A 17,203-nucleotide genomic window follows, 5' to 3' on the forward strand; every position below is an offset into this window, starting at 1 on the left:
TCTATTCCTATATCTTTATCTGAGATCACTTTGATATCAAGATTATAATAATTTGGAGAGAGTTGTTGCTTACATTTTTATCAATTTCAATGGTGGTTTTTGCCTTCCTTAGCCAACACCTTTCCTTTCAAACCAAGACCCCCCCAGATACCCAGGGACTTCTAGAGAGGGACTTGGACAGAGGGACCTTCAAATTCAACCTGCTCATTCATTGTTCTCTCCCGAACCAGGATTTCCCAATCCCAAACTTTGGCTGGATGGATGAGAAGGCTGCAAGGAAGAGGAAGATGCCCCAGGACACCCAGGCAGGTGAGGAGGAAGTCAGTGCCCCTTTCCCCCTCTCTCCTGCTCCATCTCCCAGCCCAGCCTGGCCCCCGGCTGCAGGACAACACCGCTGCCGACGCCGTCCTGCCGGGGACGCACTGGGGGGATCTCCTTCCCCTTGCCTCTGGCACGGAGGCAAATCCCATCCTCTCCTTGTCCTTCCTCCCCCAGACACGGAGCTGAGGATGGAGACCAGGGAGGACAAATCCCCACGGCAGAACCTCATGGAAGAGGCAATTTTGAGCAGCTCCACAGTGCAGGAATCCAATGGGGAGGAAAATCCCCAGAGGTCCCGCAGGAGGAGGGGCTCCAAACCCATCCCAGGGTGCTCTGAGGAGGAAAGACCCACCCTGTGCCGGGAAGGCGGTCGGAGATCCAGCCGGGGCTCTGAGCTGGTGGTCCATGAGCAGCTTCAGGATGGGGAGAAGCCCTACAAGTGCTTGGAGTGTGGGAAGAGCTTCAGCCGGAGCAACCGCCTGATCTGCCACCAGATGATCCACACTGGGGAATGGGCCTACGAGTGTGGGGAATGTGGGAAGGGCTTCAGTTTCAACTCCCAACTCATCATCCACGAATGCATCCACACTGGGGAGAGGCCCTATGAGTGTCCTGAGTGTGGGAAGAGGTTTCAGAGCAGCTCCAATCTCCTCAGGCACCAGCGGATTCACACGGATGAGAGACCTTTCCGTTGCCCCGACTGTGGGGAGGGCTTCAACCGAAACTCCCACCTCATCAGGCACCGACGCATCCACACTGGGGAGAGGCCCTATGAGTGTGCACAGTGTGGGAAGAGCTTCACCCGGAGCTCTCACTTGACGAGACACCAACGGAGGCACCAGTAAGGGTAGCCCTGCCAGTGCCCCAAGTGCAAGAAGAGCTTTGTTCACTGCTCCAGCTTCATCCCCCCTTGGAGGATCCATGTTGGAAAGAGACCTGGTGATCCATGTTCCCTGGGATCCATGCTGGGAAGACACCTGTCCCTCTTCCTGCCCATGGCAATGTCATGATGTGAGATCAAAGAACATGAGAGTCTGACCATGTCCCTGTCATTATATTCAATCCCATCTCAGGTCATTGCCAGGGGCAGGAAAAGGATTCCCTCTCTCTAACCAGAGGAGAAGAGTGTCCTTTCCAGGCAGGAGGAAATACATGGCCAGGAAGAGCCAATAGGTTGTTTATTAGTTTTCCCTGTAAATAATTTGTCTTATCCCTTCTGTTATCAAAATTATTTCTGGTCATGTTAATTCCTCATCTCATGGCTGTTCTCAATAAATTGTTCTTTTCCCAGCATGGGATCTTTGCCTTTTGTGCTTTCCATGGCAGGTGGGAGGGAAGCAAGTGGCAGCAAGGTTTCAGCAGGAGCAGGAAATTGGGGAATGCCATTCCTGAAGCCCAGCCCGTGGAAACTGAGCATCCCAGCTGGTGCCAGGCCTGGTTGCCATGGCAGCAGCCTTGGGAGCGGGTCCCTGGCTGGGGGCTACGGGAACCTCTTCCCTCTGGTGCCCAGGGACAGGAGTGGAGGGAGCGGCTGGAGCTGAGGCGGGCAGGTTTAGGCTGGATGTGAGGAAAAGGTTTTTCCCGCGAGGCTGCTGGGGCACTGAACAGGCTCCCCAGGGAAGGCTCCCAGCTCCAGGGCTGGCTGAGCTCCAGCAGCGTTTGGCCAGCGCTGCCAGGCCCAGGCTGGGATTGTTGGGGTGTCCTGTGCAGGGCCAGCAGTTGGACTGGAGGATCCCCATGGGTCCCTCCCAACTCAACCAATTCTGTGGCTCTGGGATCCCATGAGCCTGGGGATGGGATGGCAAATGATTGCCATGGCAACGGGCTCTGGCTCCAGGCCTGAGCTGGTGTCCATGGCAACCACCCCTGGCATGGGGTCTCCATGGAGCTGCCAAGGGACTGACCATAGCAACAGGGGCTGTGATGGTTGCCATGGAAACAGACAATGGCAACAGGTCCTGGTGATAGTTGCCATGGAATCAGACCATCGCTACATGGGGCTGGTGATGGTTGCCTACCAAGGATCACATTTGTTACAGGCCCTCAGAAGGGCTCCATGGGGACATTCCAAGAGTCTCCAGGCTGTTCAGGAGCCAGAGTGTCACAGCCAGAGACAGGGGCTCCACAGAGACCTCCAAGGGGTTTCTGGGGATGCTGAAGAGCCGTGTGCTCTAACGCAGTCACAGCAATTCCATGGTGACATCCCAGGGGACCTTGGGCTGCAAAGGCACTACTCTGTCACAGGCACTCCCGGGGGCTCCACGGTGACACCCCAGGAGTCCCCAGGCTGCCAAAAGCTGGGATGTCACAGACACTCCCAGGGCTTCCTGTCATGCGCAGAGTGGGAGCTTCAGGCAAAAGCTTTATTTCTTTATTGGAGAAACTCCTGCTTAGTCATGACACCCAGCAGCCACCAGGGATCCTCAAACCCCTCCAGAGCACCTAGACTTTTAAATTCCTTCTAAGTGAGGAGATCCAATCCCAGCCCCAGAGTTTGTCAAAGGTTTATGTGTAAAATGTATTGGACAGGTGGAAGTGAATCGTAATGCATCTTGTCCCATAAGACTAAAAATTGAGTATGAGATATATTTATACAAATACAACTGAGTGATTGATTGATTGATTGATTGATGATTAGACAGATTTATTTGCACCACAGAGTAAATAAAGAAAAAGAGTTATTTACTAAACAGTATAGGAGCTATAACAATTATTAGACTACAGTGCTCTAGGAAGCAATTTTGAAGTAAACAGGGCCTTGCTGGAGTTGTTTGAGCCCATTCCAGGCACAGCCTCCTGCTCCAGCAGGAACTGCCTTTCCTGTGCCATGGCCAGGGCAGATCCCACTGCAGGAAAAGCCCCAGGCCAGCCCCAAGCCAGGGAAGGGCTCGGGCACAAGTGCAGAGTGCCGTGCTGGGAGCTGTGCCAGGGACAGCCTGAGGCACCAAAGGCACCTTGACAGCAGCAGCTGCTTCCAGGCCATGGCCAGAAGGCTCCCTTGGCACCCCGGCCTGGTGGCCAGCACTGCAGAGCTGCTGCTTCAGGGCTCATTTCTGGCTGGGCTCTGAAAAGCCACTGCTGCTCCAGGAGCCTGACTGGGAAGCAATTGGCCCCAGCACACTGGGGACAAGATAATAATGAAACAACTCTTCATGGCAGCAGAGACAAGGCAGGGGCAGAGGAAAGGGGAGAGCCAGGCCCAGGGGACATGGCTGCAATGGTGATGGCTGTGAGGTCAGTGCCACTGCAGCAGCCTGGCTGGCCCTCAGCAGACATTCTGGCCAGGAGGGTTGTGAGGGCACCCAGCACATCAGAGAACCCACACAACAGCAATTCCATCCTTGGGGAGGGGCTTTCACTGTGTCAGGTTGCACAGAGCTCCTGCTCTGGGAGCATTCCTGGGATGGGGCATCCATTTCTCTGGAAAAGCAGTTGCAGTTTTGTGCCACTCTGATTGCAAAATATTTTCTCCTTCTAACAAATCTAAATCCATTCTTGTTCACTTTAAAGATACTGATCCTTTTTCTGTCACTGGAAGATTTGGTAGAAAATAATTTTGACCAGTGTTTCCATTTTTTCAGACCATGGAGAGGACCCAAAAATCTCCCAGGATGGGGTCTGGAGGCCTCATCACATAAGCAGCAGGTAGAGGCTGAGGGCCCTGGGCTGCGCAGCTGCAAGGCCCTGCCAGAGGCAACTTGTGCAGCCCTTTGGCCATGGCTGCTGGCCCTGGGCCTGAGGCCAGCAGGGGACAAGTGACCCTGGCAGCCCTGGGGCCTCATTGCCTCCTTGTCCCTGCTCAGCAGCCTGGCAGGGGCCGCCCCATGGTGCTGCCCTTGGCATTGCACATCCCCACATGCCAGTGGCCCGGGAAGAGCCCTGAGCAATGAGGGAGGGACAGCATCTGCCTTGCCAGGGGCTGGGGCTCAGCCCTTGGCCCTTGTCATTCCTGAAACACATCCAGCTTTGCTCAGCACCACAGACACCTTTCCCTTGCTTGTCCCCAGCTGCCATCAGGGCCTCCAGTCTTCTGCTCTGCCTGGAACCTGGGGACGCTTTCTCACTCGTGTCTCTCATTTCAACTACAAGAAACTTCAGTGTTTCCATCTGACTTGGAGCTCTTGAGGAGTTTCTGGAGCACACTCTGAGGGACTGAGTGTGATGCCAAGAGCCCCAAAGGCCCGAGAGGGTGATGAAAGTGCTGGTGCTGTGTCTGTGCTGCTGAGCTGGGCCGGGCTCCTGGCCCAGAGGCAGCTCCTGGCAAGGGCAGCGCTGCAGAGAGACAGCTCTGGCCAGGAGCAGCTCCTGAGCACAGCCCAGCAGGGCTGGGGCCCTGCCAGGGCAGCTCAGGGACACAGAGAGCAGGCCCAGACAGAGCTGCCAGGGGCTCAGCACTGGCAGGGGCTGTGGGATGTGCCAGAGGGGGCTGTGTCCCAGCAGCACCACTGTGGCTGTGTCCTGGAGCCCCAGAGCAGCTGTGATGTCAGAAAGGGGCTGTGTGACAGCTCCGAGTGGGCTGTGTGAGGTCACAGCTGGGGCTGTGACATCCCAGAGTTTGTTGTGTGAGGTCACTGAGCAGCTGCAGCATCACAGAGGGGATCCTGTGACATCACAGAGCAAGCTGTGACTTCAGAGTGTGGCTGTATGACATCACAGTGTGGCCTGGGTGATATCACTTAGTGGGTTGTGACATCACAGAGAGGACTATGACACTAGAGGTTAGATAGAGAATATCACAGAGAGGGTTGTGACATCACTGAGCAGACTGTGACACCACATGGTGGTGATATGAAATCCTAGTGGGCAGTGACATCATAGGAGAGCCATGTGACATCTCAGGACAGGTTGTATGACATCACAGTGCTGACTGTGACATCACAGAATGAACTATGACATCAAATGTGGCTGTGTGATATCACAGAACGCTGTGTGAAATCACAAGGTGTTTTTGTGGCATATGGGAAGAGCTGTGACTTCACAGAATGGTGGTGTGACATCCCAGAGCAGGTTGTGTGACACCACTGAGTGGGATGTGACATCCCTGGTGGCTGTGTGACATCTCAGGGGGCTCTGAGAGGTCACTGGGGAGAAGTCCAGAGAAGTCCAACGCTGCCCTTGGAGCAGCCTGTCTGCACAGAAACACTTCCAGGGCTCTCTGCATTTCCCTTCCCTCACTCTTGCCTCACTCACACACCTCCCAACAACCCACTTGGTGCTTTCAGCTGCAAGGAGTTCAAAGCTTGTCTGTCCTTCAGCAGCTGCTCTAATTCTGCCTTCAGCCAACTCTGGGGTTGTGTTCATTGTAGAACTCCCTGTGTGTCTGAAACATTCCTTGTGTGGCTCTGCCTTGGGGAAGGGGAACCTCCTTGGTGGCACCTTGGGCTTGGCACACACTTGAGGAGGGTGTCTGTTTTCCATGGGGAAACTCAGCAGTTTTAGATTGCTAAAATCAAAGAAGGAAAACCCCTCTTTGCCTGAGTGCAGCCAGTTCTGTGAGCAAAGCAGGTCCAAGGAGAGAGAGGAGAGACAGGATGGGGCTGGGGAATGTGGAGCAAGGTTGTCCCCACTGGGTCAGACCTCAAGGCACAGCTTCTCTGACCTGGCCAGACCTCCTTAGGAGAGACCCTGGATCAATATCCATCACTGAATGCTGCAGTCACCTCTGCTCTAAAGAGAACAGTAAAATAAAAGACACCCTTTAAAATAGGAACAGATATTTCTTAGAAGCTCTTAGAACTATTTCTTCATAACTACTGTAGGAAACTTTCCTAAGAACTGCACCAGACCAGAGAGAAATCAAGGCACAGCCATGGTTTGTTAGGATTTGCTTGATCCTAATGAGCCCCGTGGTGCATTTGGAGCTGAGCCCTTGAACCTCAGGGCCTGAGAGGAGATTGCACAAACCTTTCCAGGAGCCCAAGTCAGAGGAAAAACCCAAAGTGTCTCCAAGCATTAATGGGTGCCACTGAGGTCCATCCCCAACACAGGCTCCTCATGGACTCCTTGGAGGAGAGAACTGGAGGCCAGGATTGCACAAAAACCTCCCAGAGACTCAGTGAGGGAAGGAAAATCCAAAGTAGCTGAAAAAGCCCTGAGTATCTCAAAGTATTGATGAGCCCCACTGAGTGTCAATGCAAAGCTCCCAAGGGACTCGTTAAAGCAGATAATTGGGGCTATGATTGCACAAACTTCTCAGAGACTCTGTGTGGGAAGGAAAAAGGAAAGTGCCTTAAGAACCTGAAGTGCCTTGAAGCATTAATGAGCCCCACTGAGTGTTGTTACTGACAAAGCCTCTCAAGGGACTAATTACAGCAGATAATTGGAGGCCAGGATTGCACAAAGCTCTCAAAGACTCCAAGGCAAAAGCCAAAGTCCTTTGAAAAAGCTGCAGTCCCTGGAGCATGAAGGAGCCCCCAGGGCCATTCCTGAGCAAGGCTCCCCAGGGACTCCTTCCAGCAGATCCCTGAGGCCACTGGCATGTGGGCTAGGGGGGATGCTGAGGGCAGGCCAAGGGGGTGACAGTGGCCAGCCTTGCTGGGGCTGTGCCAGGAGGCCCCAGGGCCTCAGGACAAGGTGTCTCCTCACAGCCCTTGCTGGCACAGCTTTGGCTGCTGTGGCCCAGGGCACCAAGCCTTGGCTTCTCTTTGTCCCCAGCTGTCATCAGTGCCTCCAGTTCTCTGCTCTGCCTGGGGCCTGGGGACACTTTCTCAGTCACATCCCTCAGTGGGACCCATTAAAAGTGAAAGAAACTTTGGAGTTGGATTCTAACTTGGAGTTCTTGAGAGCTTTCTTCCCCTCCCTGTCAGGGACTGATGTTCAGGGCCTCAGCACAAAGCCCCAAGAGGCTCATTAAAGTCCTGCTGCTGTGTCTGTGCTGCTGAGCTGGGCCGGGCTCCTGGCACAGAGGCAGCTGCTGGAAACCAAGAAGAGCTTCAAAAGCACATTTCTCTTGCTGAGCAGCTCTTCTGCCAGCCCAGCAGGGCTGGGGCACTGCCTGCAGCCACCCTGGGCACAGCCCAGAGGCACAGAGAGCTTCAATCAGTCAGGGCTGGGAAGGTGCTGAGAAGTGCCTGGGGCAGAATCCCTGCCAGCCCTTGGCACAGGAAGCCTCTGGCTGCAGGACAATGCAGCTGCAGCTCCTGGAGGCATCTCCTCAAGCTGGAACATGCCAGTGCCTACAGACTCTGTGAGTACATTCTCTGCCTGTCCCTTGTGCAGAGCAGCCAGGGGTGCCCAGGGCTGTCCTGCAGAGCAGGGTCCTGCAGCCCAGGGCGCTGTGCTGGGGCAGGGACTCTGCTGCCTGCCAGGGACAGCTCTCAGCCGGCCCGGGGAGCTGCTCCCGGCGCTGGGGAGAAGCTGTGGGGGGAAGGAGCCGCCCTGAGCAGGGCAGGGGCTGCTGCTGAGAGGGGCTGTGTGGGGCAGGGCTGCTCCCAGCTCCAGACCTGCCTGGGCACAGCTCCAGAGGACACTTCCCAAAAGAAGGTGAGCCTGGGATTGCTGTAAAGATCAGGAGCTTTCCTGAGACTGTTTTCAATGTCTTGCTTTAAGCAGGGTGGGAAAGCTGGGATGATGACAAAAAGATTTTTGCTTTTTATATATGTTTAATAATTTTTTAGATCTGTAAACTATTATTATATAGTTATAATGTTATAATTCTTAATTAACTCTGTTAAACTACTAGTATATACTTATATAACCATAATCCTTAATTAACTCTACTGTGTTTCCTAACCTTTCTCTTAGATTTTAGAACAATAAACTGCCCTTCTAAATACATTTCTGAAATACTGTATTGTCTTATCATCAGAAAGAGGAGCTACAAGAAGAGCATTTTGTTTTCTAACCAGAATGTGAGCAGTCATAACAAAAAGTGGGGTGTCCTAGTTTAGGGCAAATCAGGAAGGAAAACTCCAAATGGGGATCTCCACAGGGAAATGCCCCTCCCCACCAACGGGTCCGGGAAAAGGGAAAAAAAAAAAAAATTTCCGTGGAGAGAAGTGGAAAAAGCTGTTTATTTAACAGAAAATTGAGTAATATTAAATAATAAAATTATTAAATAATAAAACCTCTTGCTGTTCGATGGGATGGTAAGTCTAGGAAGAAAGGTCTTTTTTTCATGTGGTGCAGCTCGGCTCGCTCAGGTTCTTATCAGTCCCTCCGGTGCTGGAAAGTGCCGAGGCCCAGGCCCCGGTGGGCCACAGGCGTGAGCTCCCGGGGTTTGGCTGGGTGTTCAGTCCAGAGCAGGCTTGCACAGATCCAAGAAAATTGAAAAAAACAAGGGTCCAGGGAACTCCTCTGCCTCAGCTAGCTAAAACTAACTAAAAGTCAGAGAGAAGCTCTGTCCCGCTGTCTGTCCGTGCTGCAGACACCACAGTCCAGGAGCGGGGTGCGTGGGAGTGATGTTTTCCTTAACACACTGCGCGCTTCTTCTTTCCCCTCTCTTGCTTTCAAAGACAGTCTTAAAGGTGCAGGACTTAATATATAACATAAACCAGACGATTGGGGATACCAGTATCATAAAGTCACCCCAGGACATTCCACCCCTTATCCCCATATCGTCAACTTATTATCAAAATCAATATATATATATATTTTAACCCTACAACACATACATTATATACAGACAAGGGCATTTATTCATAATCTTCACCCAACCATCAGATCTCCCTGAGGTACACATTGTGTTGTTCCATCTTTCCTCATTATCCACCATGTGCAACCCGGTCCTTGAGCAAAAACAACTCCACGAATGGGTTTGTCTGTACTCGAAGTAGAATTGATCCAAACTGTCTTTCCTAACAAACCTCTGAGATGTACTGCTGGGACCTTGTCTCCATCTACTTTATGCAGGGGCTCGGATTGGGCTGGGCCTGCTCGATTGGTGGAACCTCGGGTGTTAACTATCCAGGTGGCCTTTGCTAGATGCTGCTCCCAATTTTTGAAAGATCCCCCACCCAACGCTTTCAAGGTAGTCTTTAACAGTCCATTGTACCTCTCCACTTTTCCCGCAGCAGGTGCATGGTAAGGGATATGGTACACCCACTCAATGCCATGTTCCCTAGCCCAGCTGTTTATAAGGCTGTTCTTGAAATGAGTCCCATTGTCTGACTCAATCCTCTCAGGGGTACCATGCCTCCAAAGGACCTGCTTTTCAAGTCCCAGGATGGTGTTACGTGCTGTAGCATGAGGCACAGGGTAGGTTTCCAACCATCCAGTGGTGGCTTCTACCATTGTGAGCACGTAGCGCTTGCCTTGGCGGGTTTGGGGCAGTGTGATGTAGTCAATCTGCCAGGCTTCCCCATATCTATATTTGGACCAACGCCCACCGTACCATAGCGGCTTTAACCGCTTGGCCTGCTTGATTGTGGCACACGTCTCACAGTCATGGATAACCTGAGAAATACTGTCCATGGTTAGATCCACCCCTCGGTCTCGTGCCCACTTATAGGTGGCATCTCTACCCTGATGGCCTGAGGCGTCATGGGCCCATCGAGCTAGGAACAACTCTCCCTTGTGTTGCCAATCTAAGTCTATCTTTGACACCTCTATCTTTGCAGCCTGATCCACCTGCTCATTGTTTAGGTGCTCTTCATTAGCCCTGCTCTTGGGGACATGGGCATCTACATGACGGACCCTCACAGACAGTTTCTCTACCCTGGTGGCGATGTCTTTCCATTCATCAGCAGCCCAGATTGGCTTTCCTCTGCGTTGCCAGTTGGCCTTTTTCCACCTTTCCAGCCATCCCCACAGAGCATTGGCTACCATCCATGAATCCGTGTAGAGGTAGAGCTTTGGCCACTTCTCTCTTTCAGCAATGTCCAGGGCTAGTTGAACAGCTTTGAGTTCAGCAAGTTGGCTTGATCCACCTTCTCCTTCAGTGGCCTCTGCGACCTGTCGTGTGGGGCTCCATACGGCTGCTTTCCACTTCCGGTTCATCCCTACGACCCGACAGGAACCATCAGTAAACAGAGCGTAGCGTGTTTCTTCTGCTGGCAGTTGGTTGTACGGTGGAGCTTCTTCAGCCCGTGTCACTTGTTCCTGCTCCTCTTCATCAGTGAGACCAAAGTTTTCACCTTCTGGCCAGTTTGTAATTATCTCCAAAATCCCAGGGCGATTTGGGTTTCCAATACGGGCGCGCTGCGTGATGAGGGCGATCCACTTGCTCCATGTAGCGTCAGTGGCGTGGTGGGTAGCAGGAACCTTTCCTTTAAACATCCACCCCAGCACTGGCAGTCGGGGTGCCAGGAGGAGTTGTGCTTCTGTGCCATATCCAGCACAGTCTCTTCTCGGTCATCCCGCTTCATTGTTGCTAAAGCAGAAGCGTATTCTTGTGGCCCAAGTCGAACAAGTTTTCGCCACATCACAGATGTGCATGGCACCAAGTCTGGATTTCTAGTACCTAAGTCACTCACAAAGACAATCTCTACTATTGCCATTTCTCTCAAGCGCTGAATCCCTTGTTCTATGGTTTTCCAACGAGTTTGCTGTATATAGAGATCGTCTGCACACAGATATCTTTGTGCCACACTTCTTAGGACCCGTTCCCAGAGACTATAAGGGTCAGCCCCCCTCATCATCTCCTGGTCAATAACCGGATCGTGTGACAGGGATCCCAGATGCCTCGCTTCAGTGCCATCCAGAACTGTAGCCTCTCCTGCAGCATCCCACAGACGGACTAACCAACTAATTATAGATTCATCAGGTCGTCGAGTGTAATCTTTTCTCAGGCCACGAAGGTCCTTCAGGGAGAAAGGTTCACCAGTGCCTTCTGATTTTGTGTCAGTTGCTGGTCTTGAGGGTCCTTCCCCCGCATCACCATTATCATCATCTACTGGCCGATCGGTTTTGGTTTTGAATTTCATGCCTCTCGTGGCAGGAGCAACAGACACTGGCTTAGGCTCACTGTCTGGTTTGGCTGCTGGCTTAGGCTCACTGTCTGGTTTAGCCTGAGTCACTGGGGTAGCTGCTGATTTATCTGCCTGCCCTACAGTATCTAGCACCGTGCGATAAGCATACGCTAGGGCCCAGCTTATTGCAATGATATTTTTCTTTTTAGAATCATCACAGCAATTCTCTTCCAGATATTTCCCTACTTCATCTGGGTTCTGAATTTGTTCACGTGAAAATTCCCAGGCTGGGGGATCAGAAAATTCCTTCAGAGTTCGGCCAATTCTCTCCCACTCTCTACACCACTCAGGATTTCTCACACCTGAGTCTACTTCTGGGGCAGGGGTCTCATTGGCTCCTCTGGATATCTCAGCCCTCATCCTAGAGAAGCTGCAGACTATACAGAGGAAGCTTAACAGCTGAGCCAGCTGTACTACCAGGAAAGTGGTATCCTTAACACTCAGGGGAAACTGGATATTCTCAAAGAGGGACATAACAGATTCAAAGGAGAAGAAGGAAAGAAAAGGCTGAAACGCCTCATCCCCTGGTCTTCCTCTAACAAACTGGGTGCAATTACCAATAAACTCCCAAAATGTGCCACTAGGACTGGGAGGCAGGGTCGGGCGAAGAAACCATGAGCCAAACATACCTGACAGAAACTTCAGTAGTTCTATAAACTTACTATAAATCAGTATCACCGAGCCCAGCAATATAACCATTCTAATCCGTTCCCCTCTACTGTGAAAGAGGGCAAAGACAGGTATTAAAACCTCAAAAACTTTTAGGGACCAGGTCCACATGAAGGCCTCCACCCCAAGAGACATTATGTATCCAAACAACATGACTACAGACTGCTTTATCCCAATACAGAATAAATACAACCAACAATCAGTACAGGTTTTTCCACTTTCTCTTGCCCCACGTTTGGGCGCCAAAAACTGTATTTGTCCTAGTTTAGGGCAAATCAGGAAGGAAAACTCCAAATGGGGATCTCCACAGGGAAATGCCCCTCCCCACCAACGGGTCCGGGAAAAGGGAAAAAAAAAAAAAATTTCCGTGGAGAGAAGTGGAAAAAGCTGTTTATTTAACAGAAAATTGAGTAATATTAAATAATAAAATTATTAAATAATAAAACCTCTTGCTGTTCGATGGGATGGTAAGTCTAGGAAGAAAGGTCTTTTTTTCATGTGGTGCAGCTCGGCTCGCTCAGGTTCTTATCAGTCCCTCCGGTGCTGGAAAGTGCCGAGGCCCAGGCCCCGGTGGGCCACAGGCCTGAGCTCCCGGGGTTTGGCTGGGTGTTCAGTCCAGAGCAGGCTTGCACAGATCCAAGAAAATTGAAAAAAACAAGGGTCCAGGGAACTCCTCTGCCTCAGCTAGCTAAAACTAACTAAAAGTCAGAGAGAAGCTCTGTCCCGCTGTCTGTCCGTGCTGCAGACACCACAGTCCAGGAGCGGGGTGCGTGGGAGTGATGTTTTCCTTAACACACTGCGCGCTTCTTCTTTCCCCTCTCTTGCTTTCAAAGACAGTCTTAAAGGTGCAGGACTTAATATATAACATAAACCGGACGATTGGGGATACCAGTATCATAAAGTCACCCCAGGACATTGGGCAAATAAACCCTTGGACCTACTCTAATGGATTGTCTCAGGGGTGTGTAACTGGGGCAGCTCAATGTCCTATTGAATGTTTCTGTTAAATATCCTAATTAATCAACCTTAATAAATTGTTGAAATAAGGGGCCAGGTGAGCCCCATCCCCAATGGAACACCTGGAAGCTTCCATTGAAGCTGTTTTTCACTTGACTGCTCTAACACAGTTACAAGGAATTCTTTTTCTCTTCTGATTATAGACAACAGGGGGATGAGAGAAGCAGAAGAGGAATTGTAATCCCAGAATCACAGAACATTCTGAGTTGAAGGGGACACACCAGGAACAGCAAAGTAATGTTGGAAAATTTACAGAGATGCCAGAATTGTAAGTTTGGGTGCTCAGTCTCTCTGCTGGGAGGCTCCTAAACAGCCTAAATGCACTGCTCTGATATTGTCATTGGTATCTGGGGCTCTCAGGGAGGCTCTGGCATCTGCAGCAGCTGAGTCAGGTCCTGCCCTTGGGATTGCTGCCAGGCAGGTGTGTCCATGGGAATGGGGTGTCCCAGCTTCCCTGTCACCTGTGGGGCTGTGGGCAAAGCAGTCCATGGCAAAGGGGAATGAGCTGAGCCCCCTCCCTGAGATCCCATCATGGGCACACCTGGGGATCTCCTTGCTGTGTCCTTCCAAGCTCTGAGCTGCCCTCCTGGCTGCAAATCTGTGCCAGAGCCTCTCAGAGTTCCCTGAATGTCCCACGGGGAAGGGCAGAGATGCCACAGCTGAGGAAATGCTGTTGGCTCTGCCAAGGGAGCCGTGAGTGTCCTTGGCAGAGGAGGTGCTGAGACCTTACCCAGAGACCTTTAGAGAGGGTGAGACATTCAGGGATCCCTCTGCTCTGGGCGGGGTCTGGTTTATGCCAGGGTGACACAGGAGTGTGATTGTGCTCTGATTCCAGCCAAAGGTGCAAACCCAGGGCAGTTGGGAACAAGCCCATCCAGCCCCTCACCTTCCCTAAGCCACAGGGAATCCTTTGCCTCTCACATCTCTCAGTGGGAAATTCTGAGTGCAGCAGAAATGCTGGGGATTTCTGACCTCAGAGAACCAGGAATGATTTGTGGGTAGGAAAATAATTCCTAAAACCAAATCCTGCCATACATTAGAAGTGTGTGTGCAGATGCTACCAAGCCCTTCTGCATTAGGAGTGATTCTCCTTTACAAATCCTGAATTTCCAGCCTTGTCCCTCTCCTGCATGGCCACAAACCCAGGGCAGCAGGGCAGGGATGGCTCCTGGAGAGCCCCCAGGCACAGGCCTGGCTGCTCCTGGCACACTCAGACAGCACAGCTGGAGTTCAGGCAGGGACCTGGGTGAAGATTTTCCCAGAGCAGGAACAAGGGTGGGTGAGTCCCAGCCTCTCCTGATTTGTCACTGCTCTTTTTCTTCATGAACAGGTCCCCATGTGCAGCCACAGCAAATGTCCAACAGCAGCTCCATCAGCCACTTCCTCCTGCTGGCATTGGCAGACACGCGGCAGCTGCAGCTCCTGCACTTCTGCCTCTTCCTGGGCATCTCCCTGGCTGCCCTCGTGGGCAACGGCCTCATCATCAGCGCCGTAGCCTGCAGCCACCACCTGCACAGCCCCATGTTCTTCTTCCTGCTCAATCTGGCCCTCACTGACCTGGGCTGCATCTGCACCACTGTGCCCAAAGCCATGCACAATTCCCTCTGGGACACCGGAGACATCTCCTACACAGGATGTGCTGCACAGGTTTTTCTGATTATCTTCTTCCTTGGATCAGAGCTTGCCCTCCTGACCATCATGTGCTACGACCGCTACGTGTCCATCTGCAAACCCCTGCACTACGGGACCCTCCTGGGCAGCAGAGCTTGTGCCCACATGGCAGCAGCTGCCTGGGCCAGTGCCTTTCTCAATGCTCTCATGCACACGGCCAATATATTTTCCCTGCCCCTGTGCCAGGGCAATGCCTTGGGGCAGTTCTTCTGTGAAATCCCACACATCCTCAAGCTCTCCTGCTCCAAATCCTATCTCAGAGAACTTGGGCTCATTGTGCTAAGTGCTTTTCTGTATTTTGGCTGTTTTGTGTTTATTGTTTTCTCCTATGTGCAGATCTTCAGGGCTGTGCTGAGGATCCCCTCTGAGCAGGGACGGCACAAAGCCTTTTCCACCTGCCTCCCTCACCTGGCAGTGGTCTCTCTGTTCATCAGCACTGCAGCATTTGCCTACCTGAAGCCCCCCTCCATCTCTTTCCCATCCCTGGATCTGGCACTGTCAGTTCTGTACTCAGTGGTGCCTCCAGTCCTGAACCCCCTCATCTACAGCCTGAGGAACCAGGAGCTCAAGGCTACAGTGTGGAGAATGATGACTGGATCATTTCAGAAACATTAAACTGCTGGCCAATTTCTGCAAATCACTTGTAATAAATGTCATCTTGGAAAATTCTTGGTGGTTTCATTTTGGAAGTTCTTTTCCTTGTTTTTACTTCCTTAATATTGTCCACAACAAAATATCATTATTTGTGCCATTTCTCATTTTGATTCTCTCTACCTTCCCTAGGGCTACAGACTGTGTCAATGAGGAGCTATGCTCTTGGTGTAAAGTTCCTGTAAAGGAACGAAAGGATCTCCCAGCAAAGTTTTCTCCAGAGAAAACTTTTTTCCTTTTTGTTCCCTTCTCTGGAGCTGCAGCAGCAGTGTCTGTGTGCAGAGCTGGGGGCAGATCAGTGCTGGCACAGCAGCTGTGCCCAGGAGCAGCAGCACTTGGTGTTGCCAGTGCTGCTCCCGTGCCACTGCCCCGCTGCCCTCCTGGCCCTGGTGTTGCTGCAGGGCCTGAGTGCTCTCGGGGCCGGGCACAGCCCTGGGGGTGGCAGTGCCGGGGCTGCAGCAGGGACAGGCCATGGGCACTGCTGGGGCAGCGCTGACGCCTCAGGGCAGGGCCTGGGGGCTCCAGGCTCCTTGCCCAGGCTCTCTCAAGAACACGGCCAGGCCAAAGCTCAGCACAGAAAACCCCTGTGAGCAGCCCCAGGGTGGCCGTGGGCAGGCTGGGGGCAAACAGCATGGCTGGGGCTCTGCAAGGTCCCTGGGGGAGATGGGAAGGAGCAGCAGAGCAGGGGCTGATCCATCCCCACTGCGCTGGACACCCCAGGGCAGCGTCCCAGAGCGTCCTCATGGAGCTGCCAACAACATCCCCCCTGTGCAACCCTGGCCTCTCCCCCAGCTCAGAGAGGCGCCGCATCCTTGCAGGCACATGTCATGAATAAAATCTCTCAAGAAATCCACCCCGGATAAAATACTGTGTTTAGTTATGTACAGTTAATGTTCTTATCCCATTTGTAAACCTTGTACCCCTTGTTTACTCTGATGGTTATTAGTAATTACTTATTAATTAATTAATTAATTAGTAATTAATTACTTACCAGTTTCTGAAGTGTTTTAAAGGTTCTTATGAGGCATTCCTGTACCCTTTCCCCTTACTTCCCTGCTACCTTGTAACAGAGCTGCTCCCATGGGGGCTAAATCCAACTAACAAAAGCAACCCATTAGAAAGGTATGCCACAGAACCAGGCAACTCCCATGGTCCCTGTGCCACATTAGAACAAAGAAAGTCCCAGGAAGCTGTGTAACCCAGTAATATGCAAACTAAGGCATGCAGGACACCAAAACAATGAGCTAACAGAGGAATAAAAGGACAACGAAACGTATTCGAGCAAGCTATGATGCAAGATCATCTCCCTGCATCACCTAAACCTGCTTAGAAACCATCTTCCTGCATCACCATGACCTAAAGAGGACTGGAAAGGACTGACAGCCCTAGACAGTGAACCAGGACGACAGGTCCCTGGCTACTCTCATGAGGACAGAAGCCCCAGCTCTGCAGTGTGTGCTGCAAAGCTGAATTGTGTCTCCTCTTTGGAGCTGACAGTTTGGGAATGGCCGTGGTGCAAACAACCCCTTGGGCCCCTGACACCCCAAGAGCTGAATCCTAATAAAGGCATCAAACAGGAGTCTTGTCTCCTGGCCAATTTCTTTCAATTACCGTGTGCCGCACGGGCCGTGGCCGAGGGGGCCTGGACCCACCCGGAGCTCCTCCCGGAGCCCAGCGGACTCCAGCTCAGCGGGGCCGGCAGCGGGGCACGGCTTAGGCTCAGCAAGGTGTGAGCAGCCGTGGTCCGGCCCAGCCTCAGCCGGGGTCCCACAGCCTCCCGTCCCCACCCGGTCACTGCTGGGGCCAGCCCGGCCCCGCCAGGCCGAGCCTGTGCGATTCAGCCCTTCTGGGACACAGGGCCAGAAAGACTTCAGCCCTGAAGCAGCAGGCTTTGAGTTCAAGCCTTGGGAAGCACTTGCCAAAGGCTTGATGGCAATTCATACGTTCATCAAGTCACCCCACTGAAA

The 17,203-nt window shown here is 52.2% G+C and overlaps 2 protein-coding genes across 2 annotated transcripts in view; both read left to right on the forward strand.

Moving 5' to 3' along the window:
- LOC147647126 (uncharacterized) overlaps nucleotides 1-1,166 on the forward strand; it is an 83,379-nt gene extending 82,213 nt beyond the window's left edge. Inside the window, 1 exon segment of the mRNA XM_086872411.1 lies at nucleotides 704-1,166. Coding sequence (XP_086728537.1) covers nucleotides 704-1,166 — 463 coding nt within the window.
- Nucleotides 1,167-14,267: 13,101 nt separating this feature from the next.
- On the forward strand, nucleotides 14,268-15,200 carry LOC147647130 (olfactory receptor 14J1-like). Its single transcript, XM_086872486.1, has one exon. It carries the CDS (start codon nucleotides 14,268-14,270, stop codon nucleotides 15,198-15,200), a length of 933 nt encoding a protein of 310 aa, XP_086728612.1.
- The last annotated feature ends 2,003 nt before the right edge of the window (nucleotides 15,201-17,203 follow it).

The sequence above is a fragment of the Cyanistes caeruleus genome, unplaced genomic scaffold (genome assembly GCF_971803275.1).
Source record: "Cyanistes caeruleus unplaced genomic scaffold, bCyaCae1.hap1.1 HAP1_SCAFFOLD_65, whole genome shotgun sequence".
NCBI lineage: Eukaryota > Metazoa > Chordata > Aves > Passeriformes > Paridae > Cyanistes > Cyanistes caeruleus.

Excerpts from the sequence above, each read along its gene's own strand:
- LOC147647130 (XM_086872486.1), top strand. The coding sequence starts at position 14,268 with ATGTCCAACAGCAGCTCCATCAGCCACTTCCTCCTGCTGGCATTGGCA.